Consider the following 27,762-nt stretch of genomic DNA (forward strand, 5'->3'; position numbering starts at 1 on the left):
TTGCAGATCGAAAGTGTAGTCTTCTCTTCCTATACTATATGTCTTGCAGATCTAGGCGAAAAATTTCCTATTGACTCAGCCGGAATTCAGTCAGGGTATCTGCTCACACTTGTTGTATATTACAGGCAAATATAAGCGGATTAAAATATTCAAATATTCATATATTGTCATCGATTTGCTACAGTTAAATTAGTTTATATGATTGCTGCGACTATGATGAGGTTATTCGTTGTCGAAGCGTGTCTAAAGCTCATTACAAGTGTTTAAAATTCTAAATCGATTTTCCGCGCTATTAGACACATTGTCTATTAGCAACTGACAGATTGTTTATAATCAATTTGTTATTGGTATATAAACAACAGTTTTGGTCACATCATTTCTATATATTTGTATTTATTCATATGTTTCTAAATGTATACAATGATTAAAGCTATTCAAGGACGTGGAACAGAACGTTTAGAGACTTGTGCTATTTGATAAGCGCATTATGGACATTTATCGATTGAAAGATAAACGAAAATAATTGTTTTTGTTAGTGCCTCAGTTTTTTATTTTATTTATTTTTTTTTTTTAGCATTTTTAAACAAACTACATTTTTAAAGCAACTTGAATAGTAAACAGTAATTGTGAATAACATTTTGTAATTGTATCTATTCATTGATGTTCATGTAATTTGTATTTTATATTCATACATTTGTGTTCTACTACAATTTCGGATAACATTTTGATGGAAAACATTTTATGGTTGAGAATTTTCCCTTGGCAACAATACATAATTGCATATATTTATTGGTATGAATAATTCACACTCTTATCATAAATTGTCCATTAATGGAGCAATATATCAAGCAACTATAGGGAAATAATATTTTATATATTTATATTTTTAATTTCTTTCTTCAAAAATTTAATATACTATTTACTTAAGTCTGTAATCGTTATCACCGATATGGCTTAGTCATCAGATAGATTACGTGCAGCATTTAACAGGCATTAATCACAAGTTTTTAGTATTCCTATGATTTCATCATCACTAATCTTAAATATTTCTATTCTATATCATCATATTCTTAAGAATATGTTTTAATATTTAATTGATAACGATGCAAATTATAATTTGTATTACTTTATATAAAGTCAAAGATTTGCTTATTAGATTATGTTGATTCTCGCTTGCAAATGAATTATAAAAATAGAACGCTTTTTTTTTTATTCGAACGTACTTCAGCATTTGGCTTATCAGCTTCGAGTCAGCTAGGAACTTTTTATGAGAGAGCGCAATCAGAAAACCAAGGCTGCTCTCGCCTTCTCTCTCTCTCTCTCTCTCACTCTCTTCGACTCTCTCTCTCTTGTTTTGTTTTTATTTTGCGCTCTTGATTAGTGGGATTTCGCGCCTTGGGCTTATCATAGAACGTAATTTGTATATATATTGTGTTTATTCTGTTTTAATAATTCAATAAATGGAAAATAATAATAGCTAAAAGTAAGTAATAAGATGTCGGTTATATTTTTAGTAGTTGTAGTTGAAATGTAATAGCTGAGCTACAAGTAAGGCGCTAAGGTACAGCTCAGTTATTGCTTTTGCTTTCCTTCGCCTGCCCGTTTTGGGTTTTCCCTCTACCCTTGCCTCATTTCTTGTTAAGTTCTTTTGTTACTCGCCTTTGTTGCAATTGTTTTGATTCGAAGTCTATAAAGTTTTCTCATTGAAAATACAGGAATCTTTGTGGCTGCTGTAAGCTTGTATTGCTCTCCAAGTGTCACGTACGTGTGCGTGCGCGTATGTGTGTGTCCATTAAAAGTTTACACTTTTTGGGGGTTAATCGCTGGCATCAAAGTGGTTGCTTTGGTCGGCTGGCGGCTGGCGGCTGGCGGCTGGCTCGCTTTCTGGATGGTGGGCGGCGATGTGTATCTATCTATTAAAAAATCGAGGCGAATCGAGCGAATCACGTCCCGGAATGGGTAAAGACGATGCCCGCTAACGCCGACGCCGACGACAGCGACAACGAGCCGCGACGATGACGACGACATCAAATATTTTGAGCGCAGCTTGCGCTCTCTCAGGAAATTGTTTTTGTTCAAGCAGCAGCGGTAACGGTAACTGTAACCGAATGACAGCAAAAATTAACGCCAATAACAATACGAGGCGCGAGCGTTGTCTTTGGGTGCAGCTCGGTTTCCTTCGATTCCAGTTGCTCTTCCTTGCTGCATCTGTGGACTTGCATGGGCATGCACAGAAAAAAAAACCAAATTAAGCGAATAAGCAAATGGAACTGCGAAACAAATTAGCCTTGCCATATTTCATGAAAGTAAACCATCTGGCAGCTTGTAAATCTTTCGAGTCATTTGCCATATATGTATATTCATGGCACTTGCTGTTTATTTCTGTGTGTTCTTTGTCGGTTGCCTATTCCCAATTCTCTGCTCTGTTTCGAGCAGCTTCCGATGCCTGTTCAGGTGGGGCATAAATTATATTAGACTAAAACTTGCCCACTGCCACCCCCATTAACCCTTTTCCGCCTACAACAATATGGCGTCAACGGATGCGGTTTTTGGCTCTGTGGTCATGTGTGTGTGTGTGCGTGTCTGTGTGCGTGCCTGTGTGTTTGTCCAAGTCTATTGCACACGTTTATTTAATCGATTTCGGTAACAGTTGTGTTGCCATTTTCATTAAGGGTTATTCCGGCTTGATCTGAGCAATGGCAGTGACACAACAATGAGGCCCATGGAACACAAACTAAACGCTGCGCCTTGTTCGGGCGCAGGACGAACGCATGTCCTGCCATCGGGCCGCCATCGTGCGTTTTCAGCAGCCGTTTGTTCTGTTGCTCTCTGGAGAGTTTGTCGTCGGGAGTTTTTGATTTTCGACATGTCGTTGCCGCAACCTTCTGTTCCTGCCGTATTCTACTTGATGCTCGAATTCAACCCTTTTCTCGCACACACATACACGCTCATACACACACACACACACACATACACTCACACGCATAAAAAGTTTTGCATATTTATTATAGATAATTTGTGTACAGGTTTTTGTGCTGGCGCGCAAACTCTCAACAACGTCCTGCGAGCATCCTGGCTCTATCCCATTCCATTCCATCAGCATCATCATCCTCATCAACGATTTCCCGTCCTTGTCTGCTGTTGCATATTTCGCATATGTTGTATATGTCCGTTTCGTGGCGCGAGGGCGCGCACTCTGATTAATTTCTGGCTTGTACAAATGTGAAAACCGTATGGGGGGAGGGGAAAAAAAAAAAAACAGTGAAGTAAATAATGGATTCGGGTTGATTTTTAGCATTTTTGATATCTGGCAACGCTGTTGCTGCTGCTACTGCAACGCTCTTCTCGTCACATTTTGTTTTTTGTGTTCAAACACCGAAGCTTGTGGTGCGCACTGAATAATTAAGATTAATGTGACTGGCATAATTGAAACTTTACGTATTTGACTTTATTGATTTTCGCTACAAAAATAAAACGAAAACGAAAAAAAAAAAGAAAATTAAAAAAAAGTAAACTTTAATTACTATTTGTGTGTGGAAGAAAATGTCATAAGCTGATTCGGATTTACATATATAGCTCGAAATTAGCCATAAATTTAAGTTTTAAATAAAATAACTGCAATGCCAATTATATAGTAACTTAATTACGCCTAACCACCTTGACTTGCCTTAGTTAATTGTCAAATCTAAACCTGTTCTTTGCTGTTTTTTTTTTCTTTGTGCAATTTTAATAATTAATTGCTGCTGCATAAATATAAGCACAAATTTTTGTTGATTTCTTGTTGATATTTTAATTAAACCACTTTTTTGTATGGCCATGATGTCAGTTGCATTGTAAGTAGATCGGTTTAAGAATTATAAAATCAGTCATAATCCACAATTAATGAATATTAAAAAATAAGAAAAATAATTCTAAGTAGCTGTGCTTAAATATAGTAAAGCATCAATCTATTGAATGCACTTCACAAGATTTCGAGCGGAAATAACGATTATAATTATTGATGTCTGGCAATCAACTCGAAAAAATCTCTTCAAATGCCATAGAAACAGCCGTTGCAACAGCCACAACAACAACAACAACAACTATTGTATCAACTGCAATGCTATTTGCTGTGGCCTGTTTCCTGTTGCTGGTCGTGTTCGGCCACATGTATTTCCTACACATGGCACACACATACTTGAGACTCTCCACGACACAATGGCTGGCGAGCAGTTGGCCGGGTATTAGTACATATTACGATTACAATTACTGCAGAGTATGACAAGGGGAACTTATAACACTCGAGCGCACCCTGATTCATACATCCAGCTTACGTTCAACTGATGCCTGCTGTTCCACACCCATATATATATTCCATATAGAAATCATTCATGGCAATGGCACTTGACATTCGCATTAACCTCAACACGTAAACTGGCTCGAGTATTTCGGTTAATGGGCCCATTGTGGTTGAGCCCTTAGGCGTTGCTGTTCCTCATTCTGTTCTAGATTAGGCGAAATTTTACGCGTAAACGCATTTTGCATAACTTTGCATGTAATACAGCTGCTAAATGGATGGAATCCTTTGGAATAACATATATATATATACATCAATGTATACCTGGCAATTTCCCCTTGGGTTATCATAAAACAATTCGCTGCATTCGGGTTTGTTTTGTCAGGTTTGTTTTTCGGCTTCTGCTACGCTTGGCAATGCTCGTCCACTGTGAATTGGCTTCAATATACACTCACTCTGAGCATCATTGCTATGCGAGAGAGCCTACAGTGGCTCCTAATTAGGGATATATCTAAGATTTCCACTTTTCTTTTATGCAAATTAACTGGAATAAATCCCATAAAATTCTCATTAGTTTATTCATACTTGCAATCAATTGATTAGAGTATCTTTTGGCCATTCACATTCTTGTCTTAATTTCACATTTCAATTTGTCTTTCTTTACATACTTGGAATTTGTTAGAGTATCTTGTTGTTATCATTGTTGTATTTTGCCCTGTTTTCTTCATATATTTCATTTTTGGGCAGCTTCGTTATAAATTCGTGGTAAACATTTACACAAGTGGCTTCGATGGTTTCAGCCGCGTTTTTCCCAACCATGCAAATGAAGTTGATGTTGATCATAATGAAGCTTTTGCCTGAAGTGTGTGCATATGTGCTTCGGGTTGGATTTTGGCACTTCTTTACGCAGTCAGCCTGGTTCAATGGCGGCTTGCCTCGATTCAATTGAATTTGAGCGGGGGGTTGGCATTCAAATGATTACATGCTGATTGAAATTGCCTTTAGGCGATGTTTGAGACTAATGCAAGGCACGCTGAGTGTATTAGAGGGCGTTAGCACTCATAATCCAGAACTCAGAAGGGGGTCAAACGGCGCCGGAAGAGTGCTGAAATTTTGCTATAAACTTTTATTTTTGGCTGTGCAGCAGACTAGTTGGCATACATACACGAAACCGTGTGTGGCCTGAAGGCATTTGCATAGCCCTTGAGCCGAGTTCGCTCCAGGGAGTAGACGGTAGATGACATGCATGAATTATATATTCATATAGAGTCCATATATATTGTATACAATTTTATATTGCAAGTAGTTTATTTACCTTTGTTGCGCACACTTGACAGTCGCATTACTGACCGCAGGCACTGTCGGCTCATCACATAATCCAATTGAGTGTCGAGCTTGGTGTCAACTTTCGTTCCGCCTAGCCAAACGCTTTGGAGTGCAGCGGGGGCAAAGGCAAAGGCAAAGGCTTGTGGATAATTGGCGGCACTCAGGCATAAAACCAAAACTACAAGCAATCCTTGAGGTCAGTTTGTTTTGCACTCAAGTTTCCAGGCCAACACAGTGGTGTGGTGTCTGTATCCTTAGAGAGAGCTCTTCTTTCTTGGGGTTCCTCTTTTTCATTCTTTTTTTTGTTTTTGGTTTTAGCTATAAAGCTGTTGTTGTTGTTGTTGTTGTCTGTCTGTCTGGCAAGTTAACCACAGTTATTTTGGTGTGCGGGTGTTGGCTGTTGCCCTCTTTTGTTTTCCCTTCGAAAAGTTTTTAATTTGTATGTGGGAGCTGAAAGTTTTCCATGTGGCGCATTGTGTTATTGATGTGTCTGTTACTTTGGATCTATCTTTGACTTTCGATACGGACTTTTAGTCAAGTTGACACTGAATATTGAGCTCGACGCTGCCAATTGAAAGTGAGTGATTGATGGGCAAGAGAATGTTGCCAAAGATAGCCTTGCCTAGAATGATTTTAATCAAATGTCTGCACGAAGTTTTTTCATTGATTGTTCACATAGAACTTGGAATTTAGTAGAGAAATAGATAGAGAGATAGAGAAATAATAGAGTAATCGCCAATTTGTTTATTGAAAAACTTCACTGGAATAAGACTGTCCGAGAGTTGACTTAACTAAAAAGATCTGTGCTTAATTTCCCTAATTGATGCCCAACAAATAATGAATGCTCTTAAAAATCCTACCATAATAGGATTACCTGATTCCTGAATAGTTTGAGTGCATTAAGAATTACCTGGAATTTAATTGATCAGTGCGCATCCTACGCTCAAAGTTCTAAGCGGCAAAATCTCTGATGGCTAATCCATAATCAGGCAAAAGACAATGGGACTGTCTGCAGCGAGGCAGAACGACAGATCGACAGACCGACAGCACCACAGGGCGACACAACACAGAGTCCAGAGAGCAGACACCAGCTGCCGGTACTGCGTAGCCTGGCAACCTTCAAGGTACAAGAACGTGGAATGGTCGGTTAATGATTACAAAAAGGGAAACACAATCAGTCGTAAAGTTGTCCGACGAGAGCATCTTGAGGCGGGGTAAACGCAGCTGTTGTTCATGTAATCTAAACAATACCTGCACAATGCGAATGAGGGATATAAGTATAGATAAATATACATATATAAATATATATAGGTATATATACATATTTATATATGTATATTTGTGAGGTGAATTGTATCTGTTGAGCGGTTCAATTGAGAACAATGAACCGAACTAAATGCACAAAAGCGAATCGAAGCTTATTGACAAAAAGGAAACAAAAAATGGCAAACAGTCGGGGGACGGGCAACACGAACCTGGCCAAAAGGATAACACTCGTTTCAGAGCTGTCACAGGATACTCTACGAGAATACCAACACATAACTTCTCACTCTCTCACACACACTCACACACACAGTTAGCAGCTGCAAAAAATGTATTTGGCGAAACGCTAGCGCTTCATCTTTAGCTGGGCCAATTTTCGAGCATTTGGCTATTTTGGACGCACAGCAGCTCAGCTACCAGCTATTACCTGTTGTCGAAATGTATCTGCAAGATATATACACACTCACCACACACACATACATACATACACAGATACACTATCAAGCAGCAGTGATGCTGGTGTGCTCGAGTGCATTTTGTGTTTGGCCCTCGGAGGCCATTGTTTAAGCCATCATCAGCAGCATCATCAGCAACGTTGTTTTTGAGCTCCTCTTTTGATATTGTTGTCGTTGTTGTTGTTGTTGATGTTGTTGTTGCCATTGTGGCTGGTCCATCAGCTGTCAATGGCTTCTGCTTGCTGCTGCTGCTGCTGTAGCTGCTGCTGATTCTAGCTTAGCTGCCTGCATCATACAGTTTGTTGTCTTCCTTTTGAATTCGCTTCGCTTCTTCTCATACACATGTGTGTTTAGGTGTGCGTGTGTGTGTGTGTGTGCCATCGTGAGTGTCTGGCTTTGTCCAGGTTGTTTATGCCAGCTTTAGTCTGCCATAATTGCTGTGCACTCGGTTGGCCATCGAGTTAAAAATACGTGTTGCATACACTGTGCAAAAACACAAATAAATAATAAATAGCTTGAGTGGTTTCCTGAACTATGGGTTATATAAAACTATAAAACATATTTCTTTTTTGGCATATTCAATATGCGTTTCTGATGTTGTTCAATTATGATTATGATTAAATATGTATATATACATTTTTTATATACATAATTATTCTAAATTAAACATAGCAAACAGATTCAATATCAATATTTTTGAGTTGTTAATTTATTTAATTTTTCACTGTAATAACTTTAATTTTTGCTTTTTGATTTTGACTAGATATTTCATTAATATACAGGTGCTTGACACCTGACACTTCGTTAGTTAATTTATGTGTTTGAAATATACTAAATATTTCAATTCAAAGATCAGTGAAATGTTAATTTATTTATTTAATTATTATTAATTTTTTTTTTTGCCTGAAGCCAACAATTTTTATTATTTTTATACCCTGAACCCATTGAAAATGGGAAATCAGGGTATAATGGTTTTGTTAAAAGTATGTAACAGGCAGAAGGAGGCGGGGCAGACCCCACAAAGTATATATATTCTTGATCAGGGCGACAAGCTGAGTCGATTTGGCCCTGTCCGTCTGTCTGTCCGTCCGTCCGTCCGTCCGTCCGTCCGTCCGTCCGTCCGTCCGTCCGTATGTATGAACGCGTCGATTTCAGAAGATATAAGAGCTAGAGACTTCAACTTTTTTTTAAAATGTTCGTATATATCACGCGCATATCGAGTTTATCACCAAAAAACGATAACTCATTCCGATACTTTTTTATCGATAAAAAACCTTATCGAAGATCACTTAAAAAATTATATCTCCTACATCTTTCAAGCTAGAGTCTCCAAATTTAAAATGTATATAAAGATGTATTTTATACAATTTCGGTTTTTGTTAAAATTTACCCCCCACCCCTAAATCCACCCCCTCACCCTCATCTTTGTAAAAGTCGTATATCAAATACTAGAGACTTGTTCTTCGGTATACACATACATTTTAACATCATGATTACGTTCTAAAAGTTTCATTATGATCGTACGTCTAGAAATTAAATTATTCAACAAATAAGTTATCATTATATTGCCAACATTGCAATGCAACCCAAGCGCAATCGCCTGTATATGCGAGTGTGTGTGTGTGCGTGTGTGTTTTCTAATTATTATTGAAATATCAGTTGCTTGTAGGGTTCAGGGGATCTCGTAGTCGAGCAGTCTCGACTAGAGCTTTCTTTCTTGTTGTAATTAAATTTTGTTTCTAACGAGCCAGAAAATCCTTCCTTTTTTTTTCGTTCACTGTATTGAGGCTGAAAACTGTGTGTTTCTTTTTGCAGTAATGAATTCAATTCGACGCCTGGGCAAAGCTGCTGGCGTCGTCCTGGCAACCATGACTGGCACCCACTTAAATCCTTGTGCAGGTTGTCATGACAGGAGGCAGTGTATTCAATTGGCAAGAACGTGTTGTACGCTTAAATAAATCAGCTTTTGCGACTAGTTCGTGCAGTATTTGTAATTCTATTGTCTACATACATATACATATGTATGTATGTATGTATATGTTATACGGTTTCATAAACGGTAACTCCAGCCCAATAGCTTTGCCAGGTGCGTGTGATTGTTGGTGAAAATCCGATTACATCTCCTTTGATTTGCGTGATGCTGCAAGTAATTCAATTGCTGCTGCTGCTGCTGTTGCTGCTGTTGGCATTTCGTAAATGCAACGCCCACAGAGTTGAGTTTCAATCATTAGTCTAACAAAACACACACACATACATATATAAGAGTGAAATGTTTGTTTCATTTCAGTTTCGTATGAATTTGAAGAGCTGCCAGGCATTATCAAATATTTATTCTAGAATAATATCTTTGCTCTTGCTGTGCTAAAGTCAATGTACGGATAAAAACAAAAAAGGAGAAGCAGCAGAAGGAGAGCAGGAGGAGAGACAAGTCAAGTCAAGCAGGGGAAGGGAAGGGAAGGGCTTTGATATATCTTTAACTCTGCTCAGCTGCATTCCTTGCTCTCTGGGTATGCCCGTCTCGTTCGCTTTTGATCTTTGATCTCTGTCTTACGAGGACTTGGCTTGGCTTTGACTGGAGCCAGCTACCTCCGGCTACCTTTTACTTGGGCGCCGTTGAAGCGCGTCTAAAATGGTAATTTGCTTCACTTTGGGCCCCGCATCGTTAGCATCTAAATGTGAACTCAGCTCACTCAACTCAGCTCAGCCCAACTCAACTGGTTGTCTACCTGGGCCCGTCTGCGGGCAATTGTCTGTCGGACGCTTTTCATGATCAGTTGAGGCGCGAAATTATCTCACATTAAATGTGGGAATTCGCATTTCGGATAATTTTTCTTTTACGTTTTTTTTTGCGTTTCCCTTTTGCCATTGCTGCCTCGGGCAATGCAGAGCTTCGATGTGCTAGAATAAAGTCGGATCTTCAATTATCTGAACGTATACCGTTTACATTGAACTTGAAATTATTTCTGCCTAACATTATTATTAGTATTGAATGTATATTAGCAACTAGTGAGAATTATTTAGTGGAAATTTATTAGATGAAGGTTCAATTTATATGTGAAATATGAAGTCGACATTTATTTATATCAATATTACATATAAATTTTTAACTATTCTTATTGAATACTAGTAACTCTGTTTCAATTAAAATTAATGTGTATAATCTTTTCTCTTTTCAGGTAAATATAATTATTCTTCCAAGACATCAATTATTCATTTGCGCATAGGCTTCAGTTTGCTTCAATGGCTGGTAAGGCAATTGATACTAATTTAATTGTAGCTGCATCAAGTTATGTGCTAAAGGCCCTTTTATTAATAATTTATTTACGGGGAATACAAAGTTCTTAGCGGTCAGCCATGTCAGCGAACCAGCCCCGAGTCAGGTATTAACACGTCTAATTAACTCGAATGCCGTGGGAGGCATTCAAAAAGAGACTTTCGAATGATCACCATGTACAAGTGACGTAATGGGGTTAGCCACGTTGAGGGCTGTTTATTTATTTATAACGCATTTTTAAATACCACAACAAATAGAGAGATACGCATTAGCCAGAAAGTTGGCCAAGACAAGCAACAGAAACCAGAGCGGAAGTAGATTAAAACTAATTTCCTTCGTTCGTCGCCAGCAAAAGGCCATCTCATTCATGCACAGGCACACGAACACACACACAGATATTAATATAGACATATAAATGTATATATATATAGAAGAGAGTGAGAGAAAGAGATAGAGAGGGGAGGTGAATCGGAAGACGCTCCGCTAGGAACTCAACGACACAAAGCAATCAAAACCAAACCAACGACCGACAGACCGAGTTCTCTCGCCCTCTCCCCTCTCCCCCTCTCTCTCTCTCTCGCTCTCTCGACTTTTGCTGGTCAACAGTGCAGAACCCAAAAGACCAAAAAGAACCCGCTCCGAATATAACAGCAAAAGCAAAAACAACGCTAGCAAACAGCCATAAAATGAAAATATGTTTAAGGCTGATGCGGAGAGGTGAAGGTGAGATGATGCGGAGGTGGAGGAGGAGCAGGAGAAGCGAAGCGCAACTTGGCACTTAAATTACTTTACCTACCTTTGCCTACTACAACTAAGTTAACTTCTAACGTTGTAATATTGGGGCGTTGTTGTTGCCATTGTTGTTGCTTTGACATTTATGGGTTAAGAACAGAAAAACAAAAAAATAATTACCCTAATATTTATAGAGCTGACTTTTGTACGAGCAACGTTGCCCGGCTACGGCTATGACTACGGCAGAACAGATTTGAAGCAAAGCAACTTTAAGTCGTCATCTATGCATTGCTATGGCACTGTTATTAAATACTCTATAAGGCCAAAGGGTCTTAGGCTATTCTTAACGGTTGTGTCTCAGTTGTGATTGGATTGCAGGAATATTTTTAGATACTTTTCATAAAGCGCTTAGAATATTTTTGTTGTTGTCTTAAATTTGGTCGATGTATTAAATAAATAATCGATATATATCGTTTTTAAATCTATTTCGAACTGCAAAAATAAGAGAATTTTAAATTACTAAATTTGTAGAGCTCAAACAAATCTAAAGTTAATTTTGACATATTTGTAATTTCATATAAATGATTCCAGTATTTCATTTAGGGTATTTTAACTGTGGTATGACTTCATTGTAATTACTTCCTTCTTGTTTATGATTCTGGAAACGCTTTTGTTTAACGCTCTTTTGATTGCGTTTTGCAGCACATGAAGAATTCCTCCATTAATAGATGTGTGTACGTGTGTGTATATGTGTGTGCGTTGATGTGCCCCAGGCGGATGACGGGTCTATGATGAATGGCCGACTCTTTAGGTTCTTGGACTCTTTGGGTTCTCAGGCAAGTCAGGTTCTCTTGTTTTTGGCCTAATGTAAATTGCCATTTTTATTGTTGTGTGGAGCAGGCCAAATGATTGCTTTGCATGTCGTGCCAATGAACTCGTCCCACAAAACGATTCAATGGCACCAACTGCCACAGGGGCATTAACGCCTAGTTAGTGGGCGTGGACGAGTCACTCAATTAAGATGGAGCACGTGCAAGCATCAGCTCGAAACTTTTTGTGTAAATAGAGCCCTAAAAGTGACCCAAATATGGATGGATAATACTTGTATATGTATATGTATATATGGTATATATATATGTATATATGGTATATATATATGTATATATGGTATATATATATGTATATATGGTATATATATATGTATATGTATATGTATTTGTTGGCCTTTTGCAGTTCTCTGTTTCAGTTTCTCTTTTTTTGCTCTTTCTCTATTCTCTAGCAATGCAGCTCGTCGGATTTTGTATTTTTAGCTCTTGGGCGAAAAACTAAATATGATAAATAATAAATTTTATTTTGCTGATTTTGTGTCGTCTTTCATTTTTTTTTTTTTTTTTTTTTGGCGCTGCCTGGCTGCCAATTTGCCTTTTATTAGGCCAAATGCAAAATTGTTATTCGTGACTGTCAGCATTTTGTTGGTGCAACTGTGGAACTGTTTGCGCCCACCCAATTTGCGAACATGTCTCGGTTATGACCCATTGAAGAAGGCCTCATTGGCTGATTTTAAGTATCGACGTGAAATCTGGCTACAAAATTGCTTTTGTTTATATTTGTTTGTGTCGGTTTGACACGTTAACAATTTTTGTTTTGTTTATTATTTATTTAATTATTTGTATTTTTGCTTATGCCTTAGTTTATTTATATAGACCTGTCTTCATTTCTTTGGGTCAACAGAACTCGTTAGTGGCTCTTAAATAAATAATCAGTTTCAAATAATTTATTGATATGTTTTGGCCTTTAATTGAAATAAACTTCAATCAGTAAATATAATCACATTCAAATTGTTTTTTTCCTTGGCGTTCATTCAACTGCAAAAATGCGAGAACATCAGCCAAAGAATCGCTGGCTAACAAATAAGTAAACAAAAGCGACAACAATAACAATAACAAATCCCACAATATTAGATACCCACGCGCCCAAGTCTCAACAATTAAATGCTTTTGTTACTTTTATATTTAGCTGAAATCACAAAGTTATTTTATTATTTGTTTCTTTTTTGTTTTTGTAGTATAATAAAACGTTTATACTCTTTAATTATTTATTATTTATATACCTTTATATACTGAAGTGTTTTCTTTATCATAAACAAGTCAGAAAAACTTTGCATATTTCAAGCTATTTAAAGTGTTATAGATTATTTCTGCTTATTTTGTGAGTTGTCAGAAAATAATTGTTAAGTAAAAAAAAAAAAATACTATTTGTTTTTACTTTACAATTTACAAATGCTCGCTTATTATTTGTCTTAATTCGCCACATTTCCATTAAATAAATAAATAAATATGTGAATGCTAATAATAAAAAAAATACTACAATAAGCTGAGAAAGCAAATTGTTTAAGCTACTTATTATTGTTATTGTTATTATTATTTCAATTATTCATTTTTAGCGCAGCGCCAAAAATGACGCCCGAGATTTAAGGCTAGAACTGAGCCAAATTGGGTGACAATTGCTTTTCAGATTGCGAATTCTCGAGATATATGTGTTAAATATTAAGAAAACGTTGACCTTCCCCTAGATAGCAAATGTCTAGTGTGTAGAAAATAATCTGAATGATGCGTTGACAGCCAGCCAAGAGGCAGAACGTGAGAAGACGCCTATATAAATACATCTATATACGTAGGCCATAGATAATGCTCGGTTATTTTTAATTGGGTGCTGTCCATTCGTTTGCTCTATCTCTGCTGGCATCTGTGCTACGCAAAGAATGCTAAATCATTTCGAATATGAATTTCTTTTTGTACATATTTCTGGCTAATTTATAGCCATTGTCATATTTTATTTTAAATTAGAACTCTGAGAGTTGTTTTAGAATGACTTGCTTTGCATTTTATTTATATCCTGTAAGTATTTTAAATGTGAAATTTTGTTATATTATTTATTTTTTTAGTGTATGTAAGGGCAATTTGTTCAAGTTTGTGAAATTTTACTACAAAATGTTTTTTTTTTTTTTTTCATTTTTATAGCTAGCAATTTTTGTTTTGTTTTTTATTTATTTGTTTAGCATTGATTTTAATTTTGGCTTATGCCTTAGTTTAATAGAGCTCTCTTCATTTCTTTGGATCAATAGAACTTGTTAGAGGCAATTGAATAAAAAACATGAATAATTTTTTGTTTATTTGATTGGACTGTTTTGTCTTTAGATAAACTGCAGTTAGCTTTTATCTCAATCTATCTTGGGATAGCTTTTTTTTTTTGGAGTTCCATTATTGACCTAGGTGTCTCAAAGCGTCTTTCAACAGACAAATCAAATTCTGAAAGCCGCTTGACATTCATCTTAGGTGGGCAAATTGTGAATTTGAATAAGTAAATGTTTGTTGTGAAATTTTGTGAGTTCTTTTTATTTATTTTAGGGATAGCAGCAGTGATTATTTCTCAAAATTATCTTTAAATTTGGTAGTAAAAATATTTTTAAATGAAATATTATTTCTAGAATTAAAAAAAAATATTTTCTGAATTATATTTTTGTAAAATTTTAGTTCAGCATTTGTCTTTAAATATCAATAAGATTTGATTATTTATGATGTTCTTATATTTTATCATATACAATGTATTTCTATGCTTATAATATGGATATTTAAGAAATGCTCATCAAATAGCCATCATCTTTGTGCTTCAATTTATCTAATTAATTAACTAATAGATAAACTTAAATATATCTATGCTATCATCTCTTTGTCCTGGTTCAAGTATATCCGAGCTGGCAACCCTTTGTCCCCAAGCCCGTTATATACATGTTTAATATATATATTTGGCTAAATTATAACGGCTGCGTGCAATTACATTGGCATTGGCTGCCTTTTCATTAGCATTAGCATTGAGCGTGGAGCGTGGCAAATATTTGTTTTCCCACACAGTTTTGAATTACCAAAAACACAAAATGCATATGTCAAAGTTGATGATAGGAAATTACTAGTTGACGGTTGCTTATCGAGTTAGCAAGGGCGGGTCTATAATTTCAATTTATTCACTCCGCTGCAACCCCATTGAGGCCCTCTCTCTACCCCTTTTCGTGTCAATTTGATAAGTGCAATTTATATAAAAATATAATGTGTGCATATTCAATAGATAAATAGGTAAAAAGAAAAAAAAATGTAAATATATATGTGTGTGTGTGTGCATTTGTTAATTCGTCGTCGAAGCGAGAGAGCAGAAACGAATCGGACAATTCAGTTGGCCGAACATAATGACAACGGTCGAGTGAATGAATGAAGCACTTGACAGTGTGACAATCTAATTACATGGCTGACGTGCTCAGATGCGGGGGGGCCATGCTAGCTAGCTAGCTGGCCAAGTTGTGAACCCGTCACAGCCAAACCCTGCAGCAAACCCCCATTGTGTTTTTGTCTGGCTTTGATGTGTGCAGTGAATTTGAATAAACGAATTGAGCGCTTGGCTGGAATGGTCGCTGAAAGGGTGACCCCTTGACAAAGCCAGGTCAGCTCAGCTCGGTTCTCTCCCTCTCTCTCACTCTCTCTCTCTCTGAGCATTTGCTGCTGCTATTATTAGAGACGCAAATCGAAAGAAAAAATAAAAATATTCTATGACAAACAACAACATATCAATGCACTCTCGATTGCTAGAGGGTGGAACGCCAAGGATGGCCGTGCCCAGGACACGTACTTGACATGAAACGCACGTAGGCAGCCAGGCTAGATCAGGCCAGGCCCGGGCACCCACAAAGTGCACATTTCAAAGTAAATCGTCGCCATTTCCTATAAATGTTTAAACACTTTGCGTCAGCTCGAGTTGTGCTAATGGGAAGGATTTTTGTCGCGAATGTGTGATGATTTGCCTATTAAGGGGTGCTGAAGGCTAAAGGCACATACATGTAAGGCAAGGCATAGATAAAGTTTACTTTTCAATGATTTAAAGACAGGTAACTCAATATTCAAGCTCATTTGATAAGCTTGACGGCATCAAATTTCAATTCAATTTGATAAACTTTGCTTATCCAAACTCATTCTTGAAGCCCGGCTCCAGTTCCAGATCCTTATCCTGATGGGCTATCAATACTGTCAACTGCCACAGATTGCAGGGTGTGTGGCCATAAAATTCCGACCCAATACACACACAATCATATGCTGTCGCCTCTGTTTTACCCTCTTTGCTGTGCAGTCGAAAAGGAAATCAATTGGCTATATAGACGACACTTTACGAGTTTTGTTGCCATTCAAGTTGATTATGTTGGAGCGCCTTTATGACTGTTGCCGTTGCCCATTTTACCCATTGACCATTGTAAATTGTGCAACAATAACAAATTAGCTTCAGTATGTGGCCTAAAATGTGAGCGGACAGTAGTCGCTCGGATGATGTGCTGCTGCTGCTGCTGCTGTTGGGCATTACCGTTTGAACTGAACCTGTTGTGCATGTAATTTGGCAGCAAAAGCGGAACCCTTTTTGTTGCCATCGTGTGCACATAAAAGGGGAGGGGGGGCCAGCAGGGGCAGCCCAGACGCCAGACGCCAGACGCCAACCGTTGAGAGTCAGAGCCGGCAAATCCGAGTTCCAGTTCGTTGACTCTCACGTGCGCCAGGGAAAGGAAAGGGAAGCGGCCTCGTTGGTTGGTCTGGTGGGCTGGTTAGTTGGTTGGTTGGCTGGTTGGCTGTTTGGTTGCTTGGTTTGTTACCTTTACACGTTGCTTTGTAAATGACAATTTTACCGTTTTGTGGCCCCTCAGTTTTCAAGTACTTTTGAAGACCGGGCCAGCAATTTGTTGAAGCTGTGACACACTGCACACTGAGCCAGAAATAAGTAAATACGCAAACACATAAAATGCGCAGCCAAATTAAATTGGATGTTTATCTATATTGTTGATATTAGTAACGCAATTCAAATTAAATTCATTTAATAAATCAATTTGGAATGTGCAAAAATTGCAATTAAAATATTTCAATTTTAAATTTCTATTTACTTTGTCTTATTTATATAGCAAACAAGTAATAAATTAAAGAGAATTAATAAACAATTTTTTTTTTTAATATAAATTGTTTTATTTTACTTAATTTGTGTTTAGAGCTGCGTACCATATTTTTTTTTTTTTTTATCACATTGGCATCAATGTGCACTGGGAACTGGCAGTTAGCGAGCTGACATTGTTGTTGCTGTTGCTGCTGTTGTTGTTTGTGCGTGCCACTTGCGGGAAATTTTTATTATGACTTTGCTAATGTCAAGTGCAAATAAACGTTTGACTGACAACGACGAAATGCCCGAGACATGTACGTGAGCCCAGCGAGGCGAGCACGCTTCTCACTGTTAGCAAAGTACAACAACAACAACAGCAGCAACAACGAAACCAGTAGCAGCAGCAACAACAACAAAATTTGTTGCAATCAACATAATCAAAACAGACGTACAAAATGTTGGCTATGCTGTTTTTCTGGTAGCCGCCTTCATTGATGACGCCATTAAATACACACAAAACAGACACACACACACACACACACACGCACATCTGTATAGAGACAAACAAAGATGGCACCAGGTTAGATTGCTGGTTGTTATTGTTGTTGTTGTTGCTGCTGCTTGAGTCAAGTGTTTATTGCACTGCAGGTGCGCCATGTTACGCTTTTAAACGGTTCTTCAGCCGATTTGTGAATATATGTACATACATACATGTGTGCATATGTATATCTGTGTAATGACACACCATAAAGCAGGCCCGCATATAAATAACATAAATAAATAACATTAAAACCAACTCTCAAAACGTTAATTGCATTCGAATGCCGAGAACGTGAGTCGCAGCTGTAATTTTGCCATCTCATCTAGAGTAACAAACAGGGCGTGGCAGGCGAGGCAGACGCTTTTATTTTGCGTTTATTTGAATTGGAGTTTTCTTCTGTCTTAAAACTGACACAATTTTCGCACTTGAAGACTTTGAATATTCGACAGTTGTTTGGCTAGTAGATATCAAGACAACTATTTAAACAGCTGTCATTGGCTGCAATGGGTTTCATTTAAGCACCATTGGCAAGCAATATAATAAATAACACAGGTCATAGTAATTTATAATATTTTGTTGTGTTTATTTCAAATGCACATGTCGGCGCGCATTTATAGCCATTTAACGCATTTCATTATTACGCACATTGATGAGTAAATATTAAATTAAAATTTCGCAATAAACTATATTAAAATCGCTGGAGCGCATTTGCTCGTTGTCTCGTTGGGCGGTCAAAGGGAATGCGACGGAGTGGAGTCTGCATTCACCATCATTCTACTGCATTCGCTGTCGGAGTTTTCTGTTTGCATAATGCAACGAAATTAATTAAAAACTTGGTGAGAATGTAAGTCGGCAACCCATTCAAATTTGTTGTTGTTATGCCCATGCTGTGTTCAGATATCCTTTGAAATTGGAATCTTTGTTGTCAATGACTTTGATGTTGCAATATCTTTATCTTTATGTTTGGTAATTACAAGAAACGAGATTTGGGATTTGAGTTTATAAATCATTGAATCTTTTTGTAATTTCTCGTACAATTATAAGAAGTACATCTGTGACATATGTACATGTATTATATCTACAATATTTCTATAGACTTTGCTTTGCATTCCTTTGTCTGTCTGCAATTCATATCTCTGATTTGTATAAATACAAACGTTACATACATACATATATAGATACACGTGCGAGGATGCAATTAATAAGCATTCACATAACAACTTTGCCAAAGTTCAAAGTGTATTTACTCTGCGTGAACTCAATATTCATTTATATATATACATATATATGTATGTATATATATTATATTGTATAAATCTGAAAGCTGAGAATCTCTGTCGTCTCATAAAATTGCAAGAGAACTGCCAACAGGCACAATATGAATCTCAATGTAAATACGTTGTCAATATTTCTTGCCATTGTTGTTGTTGTTGTTGTATTTACTTATTGTGTGGTGGTCACATGTGCATATTTATTCCTGATATGTAGTTGCTTATTGTGCACTGCTCATCGCAGCTCCAATTCAATTCAGCTCAAGTATTCCGAGCCGGGCAGACCGAGAGACAAATAGGCAGGCAGACAGAGCCACGGACGGTCAGACAGACACTCAGGAGAGATTCGCTGTGGAAAGGTGACAATATGTTGGAATGAGGCGGCCGTGGGGCCTGCCCACAGGGGATTTAATTAATGTTGCTGCGGATAGAGAATTCACGAAGCCGATAAAAAAATGCATCAATTAGAACAGGCGATGGAGAGAGAGAGAGAGAAGTTTTGCCTTTGATGTGAGACGATGAGCACATCATCGAAAATGTGGAATAAGATTTCGCCACTAGAGTTATTTGGAATATTTATGTGTGCAAAAGTTTCATAAATATGTGAAATTTACAATAATTTACATTGGCATTACATGAGATATTCAAACTTAATTACTCAGCTTTTGAGTCTTATTAGAATATTTATTGGAATCGCAAAGCAAAGATGAATCTTTATAGATTCCTTAAAAAGTTCATACTCATAGATAGATTATATAGATTAGTTTATTCGTTATTTGCATGAGTTTTTTCCTACCTATTTGCGAGAGCTCTTATCTCACTAGACTGTATTGCATGGCACATAAATGAATGCTGGTCAGTCTGTTGTAAGCACGAATAACAGTTCTTATTGGGTTTTAAGCGCACACAGTCGCCTGGTCCCAGATGTGATGTATGTATGCCAATTAGTCGCACAAATTGACTGCCGTCTGCCGCTGACGTTGCCTCTCAGCTGGAGCTGGGGCTGGAGCGGCAGCTGCCAGTGCCACTGACAGAGTGTGCGGGCCTGGAGTCCTTCATCTTTCGGTCAGCTTAGCTTCGGTCGCCTCGTCTCTGTTCACTTTGGCCTCTTTTGAAGTTAATTTTAATTGCGCTCAAGTAGGAAATCTTAATTTCACAGCAATTTCAGTTCAAATTCATTAAAGCAAATCGGCACGAATCTTTTTTATTGGGCGTCGTTTGTGATGTGATTTAATGCAAGTTTTGCATTAATTGCCATGGGCAAGCCACATTAAAAAAAGTGATTATCATGTTACTGTTGTTGCTGTTGCTATTGTTGGAGTCCAGTGGCGAAGCTAGATATAATGAGACTCTTAATTGAGCTATAATCATGAAGTTGTAGTTCCAAATTCAATATCAACTTTATTAGTTTCTTGCGTTCCATGAGTTAAGCTTTCTCTTTTCGATTTGAATAATAAATGTACTGAGAGGCATATCCATTTTGAAATTACCTGGCGACCTGTTGATAAATGAGAAAAATAAGCAGTTTCCATTTTGAAATCGTGAAAATCAAACACATTTACATACATAGCTGAATGTAACAATGGACATGCGATAGTAAAAGCTAACTGGACACTGAGTCCCGGCTCTTTTAATACCTCTATGCCACTGCGCTTATTAGTGGCGAAAATTGTGAATTCAGCGCGCAGTAAAATTTTATGGGCGGCATTTGCTTTAACTGAATGAATGGAACTAAAACTGATGTCGGGATTGCGGCTTTGTACTGATTTCAACAATTGGGCACTCTGCCGTTGGCCATTGGCAGCTCAATTCGAGTGCATCAAATACAGAACACGCATACACGCGCACGCAGACACACGCACACACATACACTTGCGTGTCTGTAAAAATGTCGCCGCTAAACGTTTAGTCATTGACTGCGCAGAATAACAACCGCGGTCACAAATAAAAATAAAATCAAAACGAAAACAACAATAGTAACAACAACAACAATAGCCGCACAGAGCGAAATTAAACGCCATTTTGTTGTTGTTTCATTGTTTGCACGCCTTTCGCATTTGCATTCCACTGGGCGAGAAGGAGTCAAACGGCACTGGAATGAGAGCGGCGAGAGCAAAAGTTGTATTTGTATTGCCTGTTCTCATTGTTGTTATTGTTGTGGCTGTTTTCGTGTCTCGCTCTGGTGCTGCTGTAGCTTGCATTTTTTTGCTGTTTGCCGTTTGCTGCTTGCATGATTTTAGTGGTTTACGTTGTTGGCTTTTACCGTATGCTTTATCGACATTTTTGTTTTGGATTGTGTTATTATTGACCATTATTTGTGTTGTTTCTGCTGTTGTTTCTGTAAAAGTGTGTATGTGTGTGCATAAATATCAAACGAGATCAGGACATGGCCGGTGATACTCGAGTTTAAAGCTCTTCTGGTTGTCTTGAATCGCTATGCGTTGCCAGATGTTTGAAAATTAATTATATTGCTCTGCATAGCGCACTCAATAACTAAACTGTGGCCTTGTCAATCTGTTTGTTTGCTCATCTACTGCCTGCGCGTGTCTGCTGCTTGATAAGCCGCGCGCTTGACGTTGCGTATACGCGCTGTGTAACCAGTGTCAAAACCATAAAAAATGATGGCAACGCTATGCGGCTGCCAGTATACACACACACACAGCAATTAATTATTTATGCTTTTTATTTTGTTTGTCATCGCTTGGGTGTTTTTTTTTGTTTTTTTCGTGTCGCAGCTACAACCGCAAGGATGAAGTTGACTGTGGTGGATGTCAACAATTTGTTCGGCATCGCTTTGTGAGCTGTCTTTTGATGTGCGCTGTGTTGGCTCCTTTTATTGTCAATGTTCAAGATACATCTATTAAGATGCATGTGTATCTCGTAGGCAAACGAATCTGTAACGACTTCAACAACCAGACATAAAATCAAGGTGTGTATTTTGTCTGTCCGCTGTTACATTTGTGCCATCTCATGCTGTCTGTTTTATTGACTTTGCTGTGATAGTTTATCTTGTGAGAGATATACGTTGTGCATTCGAAATATATACACAAACACACACACAATCATACTCATGCAAATGTGTTAATTGTGTTTTGATTGAATTACGTTGAAATATTTACATAGCAGTCGAACGTTTAAACGAGAATTCCGTCTGATTCTTGATCTCTTACACAACACACACGCACACAAACAGAAATTCACTCACACGCAAACATTTAAAAAACCTAAAATAAGGAGAACAAGCAAACTAATTGAGGTTGAAGATCGAGGCGATGGGTCTGTGGCGTTTCAGAGATGCACTAACAGGTTTTCAATAAGATACCAAAGTGGTTTCACCCTGTTTATTTGTGCATGTTTATTTAACACTTTTCCTTTATGATTTGTTCGAGCTGTTGTTTAGCTGTTAACTGAATGCAAATTACAAACAGACGTTGCAGCTGTAATTTCCCTCACCACATTTCACGCCTCTACCTCAGGCAATTTAGGTGTAAGCAGAATGGGGCATAAATTCGTGTAACAGCTACTACTGCCGCCTCAAGTATATAGATTTCGGTTTTAGTGTCTACACTTCCCTTTGGTCTATGCCCTTTCCTCTGCCATTGCCCCTCCTTTGCATCGCCCTCTTTTAATTTGTGTGCCCCATTTTTATAACAAACCATATCCATACATATTTTGATTCATGTATTATTCGCTTAAGTTTTATTGAGGGTTGTTTTTTTGTTGTATCCTTTCTCTATGTTTGATGGTGGTGGTGTTGCTGCGCCTGAGCTCGCTCTCTTCTTATTTGAACACGGAGAGAGGCAGAGAGAAATATATATATTGCGGAGAGAGAGAGAGCGCGGTCTCTCTTCATAAACACTTGAGCGCTCTCGCTTTTAGCTATTCCATATTATCGTATTATTACCCTTACTACTACAACACTTCGAAATTCACGTGCTTGTATTTTGGGCAACCTTTATTTCCCGTTGCCGATTGTTGGCCGATAGATGGCGCTGCATGACGGCAAAGTCGACTGCAAGAGCTTCATGTCTATTTGTTTCTAGTTAATGGAAAAATCATGAAAATTAAGCTGCGTCGGCAACGTCAAGTTCCCTGTTAACTTTCCCTTTGTTGTTTTCTTTGACTGTGTGCGCGCGTGTGTGTGCATGTAGGTATGTATGCGTGTGTGTGTGTGTGCGTCTATTTGATATCTTTGCCTGGGCTACTTACACGATTACTTTTAACTTTTGACATATTTTGTGAGTGTGCTTCGGAATGTTGCCAGATTTTTTTTTGTTTTTGTTGGCAGCGTGAAATTTTTGATTTATGAAGTCGTGAACTTGCATTGTTCGCAGTTTCCGACAGCTTTAGGGCTTATGGTAAGAAAGCGGAAAAGTTTTTCTGAACATTCAATTTGTAGCTAAATCTATTGGATCAAATTACTGGAATAAAGCATTTAGAGCTTGATACCAATTAGGGTATATATGATAATTAACTATACCCTATGAAAATAAGCAATCAACATAAAAATATATATATGATTTATTCACACCTGTTTAATTACTACTAGTGCCATCAAATTGTTAATTAAAACTTTAAAAAAAACTGTCAACTAATTAATTTTTTTGTTTCCTTTTAGGTAAATAAATGTGAACATTACCAATTAAAAATTGTACATAGTGATGCCCTATACTCAATTTAATTTTTCGTCACGTAAGTCAAAGAAAATGTCGAAAATTAAAAAAAAAAATGCTATAATTTATTTAAAGGTAATTTTGTATGCAAAATAGAGCTACCACCTGTTATTGGTAGCAGTTGTTGGTAAATTTCTTTTCTTTTATTATATGACTCTTAATTCAATCTGGCAACGCTGTCCGGTCATCACAAATGCTGCTGTTGTTGTTGTTGGTGCTCTGGTTTTGTGCTCTTGTGTTGTGTTTCGCTCTTTCGAGGTACTAAGTGATTTTACGTGTTTGGTGCACCACACACGTTTGGCCTCCCACCTTAGTTCGCAGTCCGCCGTCCGCTGCCCGCATCGCTGACGTTTAGTTTCGTTTCGATTTTTCTTCTTTCTTCTTCATTTTGTGTGTGTTTGTATGCATATGTGTGTGTGTGTGTTTCGTTTGTTCGCTCGCCGAGTCGCTCTCTCAGTTCGCTCTCGTATTTATGATTTTTTTGCGCTCTTGTTGTTTTTCAGCTTGAGTCGCGCGCTGAGTTTTTCTTCTCATTCTTTGCGGCGCGCGCGAAGCAACAACAACGACGACGACGACGACGATAACGATGACGATGTCGACAACGGCGACGATTGCTACGCGAAGTACAACGAGGACATCGACGAGGATATTGTAGAGATATAAAAATGTTTTGTGCGATTTCGCCGCGACTAGTTTTACGTACGTGCCGGGGTCGCAATGAATGCGTCGTATCAACTCGTCTCGCCTGCCGCCAACACTTCCTCGTCGTCGGTTTTATTTGAGCAATAAAGTTATTTAGGTATTTGTTGTTTGTGTGCGGTCGAGTGTCGAGTGTCGGGAATTGTCACATCAAATTTGATAAAAAGAATTAATGAATTGATTGGCCCAAAAGGCGCGCGCGATTGCAAGTGCAAGTGCAGGTGCAAATGCAGGTGCTGGTGCAGGTGCCAGTGCAAATGCAAGTGCAAATACATAAAAAGTGTCCAAAACAAACCATAAAAAGTGCTTAATACGAAAGCCCCAAAGCTTTACACAAATAAAACAAAATCAAAAAGCAGAAAACAAGTGTCCAACCATAAAATTTATTCATATTTGTGCAGTGCATAAAAAGCAGTCAAAATTTTCACCATTTATCCGCAAATATTTAGTGAGTATCTCACAGATGCCCGCCCACACACACACACACACACACACACACATACAGAGGCACACTCACACTAACAGCCGCGCTCCCTTGCACCATCAGCTTTTAGTATAAACAACGTGCGTGTGAGAAAGAGCACGCGTGTAAATGATGTTTGGCTGTTGTTGTTACGAATACTGTTGTTGTTGTTGTAGCTGTTGTTAGCTGCTGGCACGTCTTTCGGAGCACACAGATACGTCAATATAGCGCCACACACAAGCAGATATACATGCACGCATTTAGATACAGATAGCCCAAGTACAACGGCAACAACAAAACAAGAACAACAACAACAACAACAACAGCAGCAGCGAGAGTAACGTCGATGACGACGTCGGCGACGTAAATTGTGAAGAAATGCGCGCTCGTGTGACCCCATAGTCTCTGCTGCTCCCATCCTGCCCACACTCCAACCACCTCGCCACCCCTCCCCATGCACAACACTCACGGCTCTCCACTCTCCCTGCACAGTTCCATTTGCTGCCATCGCAGTAAAGCAAAACAAATAAGATGTAGATACAATTTTTCTTTTCGTTCTAACATATTGTTGTTGCCTGCTCGTTGGTGGTATACGTATCTGTAGGTATTTTATCTAGCCACGATAGACACACACATACACACACACACAGTTGTAGAGAGAACGATATACTTGTATGTGTTTGTGTGCCAAGCTCAGCTCTGAAAATACGTGTATCTTAGCGGCTGTCCATCGCTTGTATCCATCAGATACCTGTGCATGTGCTTTGATGTCGCTGTGGTCTTTGGCTTGGTTTCGTATCTTTGGCTTTTTAAGTGCGTGACGTTGTTTTCGATGTTGCCTTTCTTCACACTTTGTTTGTCATTGTTGTTGTTGTTGTTTTGGCCATTTGAGCGCGCTACATAATATGATTTTGACTTGTTGGCCAGGCGTTGGTTTACCGTTAATTCTTGTTGCCCGTTTTTTTTTCTCTCTCTCTCTCTGCTTCTTTTTTATTAAGCTTCAGGCGCCGGTTTCGTATTTATGAATTGACGGCAACCTATAGAATTGATGGGCATATTAAATCGATGTCATGAAGCAGCTATTTGATGTGCAGGATACGGAATGTGGGTGTTGTTGCTATTGTTGTTGCTGTTGCTGTTGTTGTTTTGTGTGTGGCCTGTGCAGGATATGACATGTGTGGGTGGGCTGGAATGTGATAAGCAATTTGGCAATTTTATTTTAACTGAAATTTGCTTTGCCAGGCTTATATTAAAAAATATATATTGATATTTTTTCAATTTGAATATAATATTGAAATATATTTATAAGTACACATAAATTGAGCATAACTGAAATTTAATATTCACATTTAATAATTTACATTTGTAGGCGTGTAATCAAGTCTTTAACCATGATGAAATATTTATTGAAGTATTCAACGTTTTCAGACACGTCTCATCTTCATTGCTTGTGCTAAAGTTTATTCACCTTAGTATGAATCACTAAATTGAAATTAAATTCATTTTGGTTCTCTATTAAGAATATGGATGATGGCAAATCAAAGAAATGAAATTTAAAAAAAAAAAACTTGTTTTAATGTTCCATAATTTTTGGTCTATCCAACTTTATATTGAAGGGCTGCCTTTAGGCAATGTTGCTAGCTGTTGTCTAGTTATTTGCTCTATCTCGAAAACTTAATGAAGGAGTAAAAACTAATTATTGTATGGGTTGTGAACGCTTTGCAGCGGTTTCTATATAATAATTCACTCAAGGTACTTGAGGCTGCGACTCGATTGCTTCAAGTTAAACTGCTGTAAAACTAATTACATGTCAATGCCAGGCCATGGTAAAGCAATCTAACAACGACCGCAAACATGTGGCGAAGCAGTCGATAGACAAAAACACGATTGTGCGGAAAGCTAAACACTGAATGCGTTAACTGTGTGCTCGGCACGGTGACAAGCGTCAATGCTTTTGACCAATTTGGGCGGCCAACACGTAATGGCCCAAAAGCACACACAAAAAAAACTCTGCTGCTGCTTTCATATGTTACTTGCTTTTGTTATCGCTGACAGCTGTTTGGCCATAAAAAATAATAAAACTGGTATAACAAATTAGCCATTAGCCAAGAAATGTAAAAGACAAATGCAAATGCTTGATTGGCTGTCTGCCCATACAAATTTGCTTATAAGTATTTCATTTAGCCCGCAATCTTGATCATGATATGACAATATAAAATCAAATTTAGTTTCCCCTTGTTAATCAATATGCCTGGACGAGAATGAATATAGAGAATTGAAAACATTTGTGGCACTCCCTGATGTCTTAGATCTGGCATTGTCTGACTTTATCTCTTTTGTGTTTAATATCAAATAAACCAAAAATAGAGACCATTTAAGAAACTGCTTAATGAAGCATTACTCACACAGCTGTTTGTGTATTTATAATAAAATTTCAGCTGTTTGCAGCTATTTAAGGAGTATCTCTCGGCTGGCTGTGGCCCTTTCACTTGTTTGTTGTTTTTATGAAATGACACGTGACGTGTTAATGACGTTGCTATTTAGAGGTGAGCAGCAGAGCACGACGCGAGCCCAACAGCACATGTGGGCGGTGGCTGTGTGTGTGTGTGTGTGTGTGTGTGTGTGTGTGTGTGTGTGTGTGTGTAGCCGCAGCTGTGATTGTCGACTGGCGGCTGCTTTGTGGTCTTAAACAGCTTGGCAATAAGTTTGCACCTCTGCTAGGTGGTTGAAAATTTCGGCTGGCCCATGCGGCGTATGTGTAATGTTCGTGTTGACACCATGACACGGGGAATTCTTGCTGTCAGAGCGATTGGTGACTCAACGTAATTACA

The 27,762-nt window shown here is 38.1% G+C and overlaps 1 protein-coding gene and 1 long non-coding RNA gene across 4 annotated transcripts in view; one reads left to right on the forward strand and one right to left on the reverse strand.

The window, feature by feature from the left end:
- Positions 1-27,762, reverse strand: part of LOC149092169 (uncharacterized) — a 116,730-nt gene that overhangs the window by 75,547 nt on the left and 13,421 nt on the right. The window lies entirely within an intron of this gene.
- The window catches only part of Bicra (BRD4 interacting chromatin remodeling complex associated protein), a 52,764-nt gene that overhangs the window by 4,177 nt on the left and 20,825 nt on the right, over positions 1-27,762 (forward strand). Inside the window, exon 2 of one of the 2 annotated variants that reach the window (XM_089263567.1) lies at positions 23,715-23,788. The exons of the other annotated variant lie outside the window; for it this stretch is intronic. Within the exon in view, the coding sequence (XP_089119693.1) occupies positions 23,758-23,788 (31 nt within the window). The 5' untranslated portion in view covers positions 23,715-23,757. The remainder of the gene's footprint in view (positions 1-23,714; positions 23,789-27,762) is intronic. 2 annotated transcript variants of the gene reach the window in all.

This window comes from Drosophila navojoa, chromosome 2 (assembly GCF_054131105.1).
Source record: "Drosophila navojoa isolate 15081-1374.11 chromosome 2, UAZ_NAV_1.0, whole genome shotgun sequence".
NCBI lineage: Eukaryota > Metazoa > Arthropoda > Insecta > Diptera > Drosophilidae > Drosophila > Drosophila navojoa.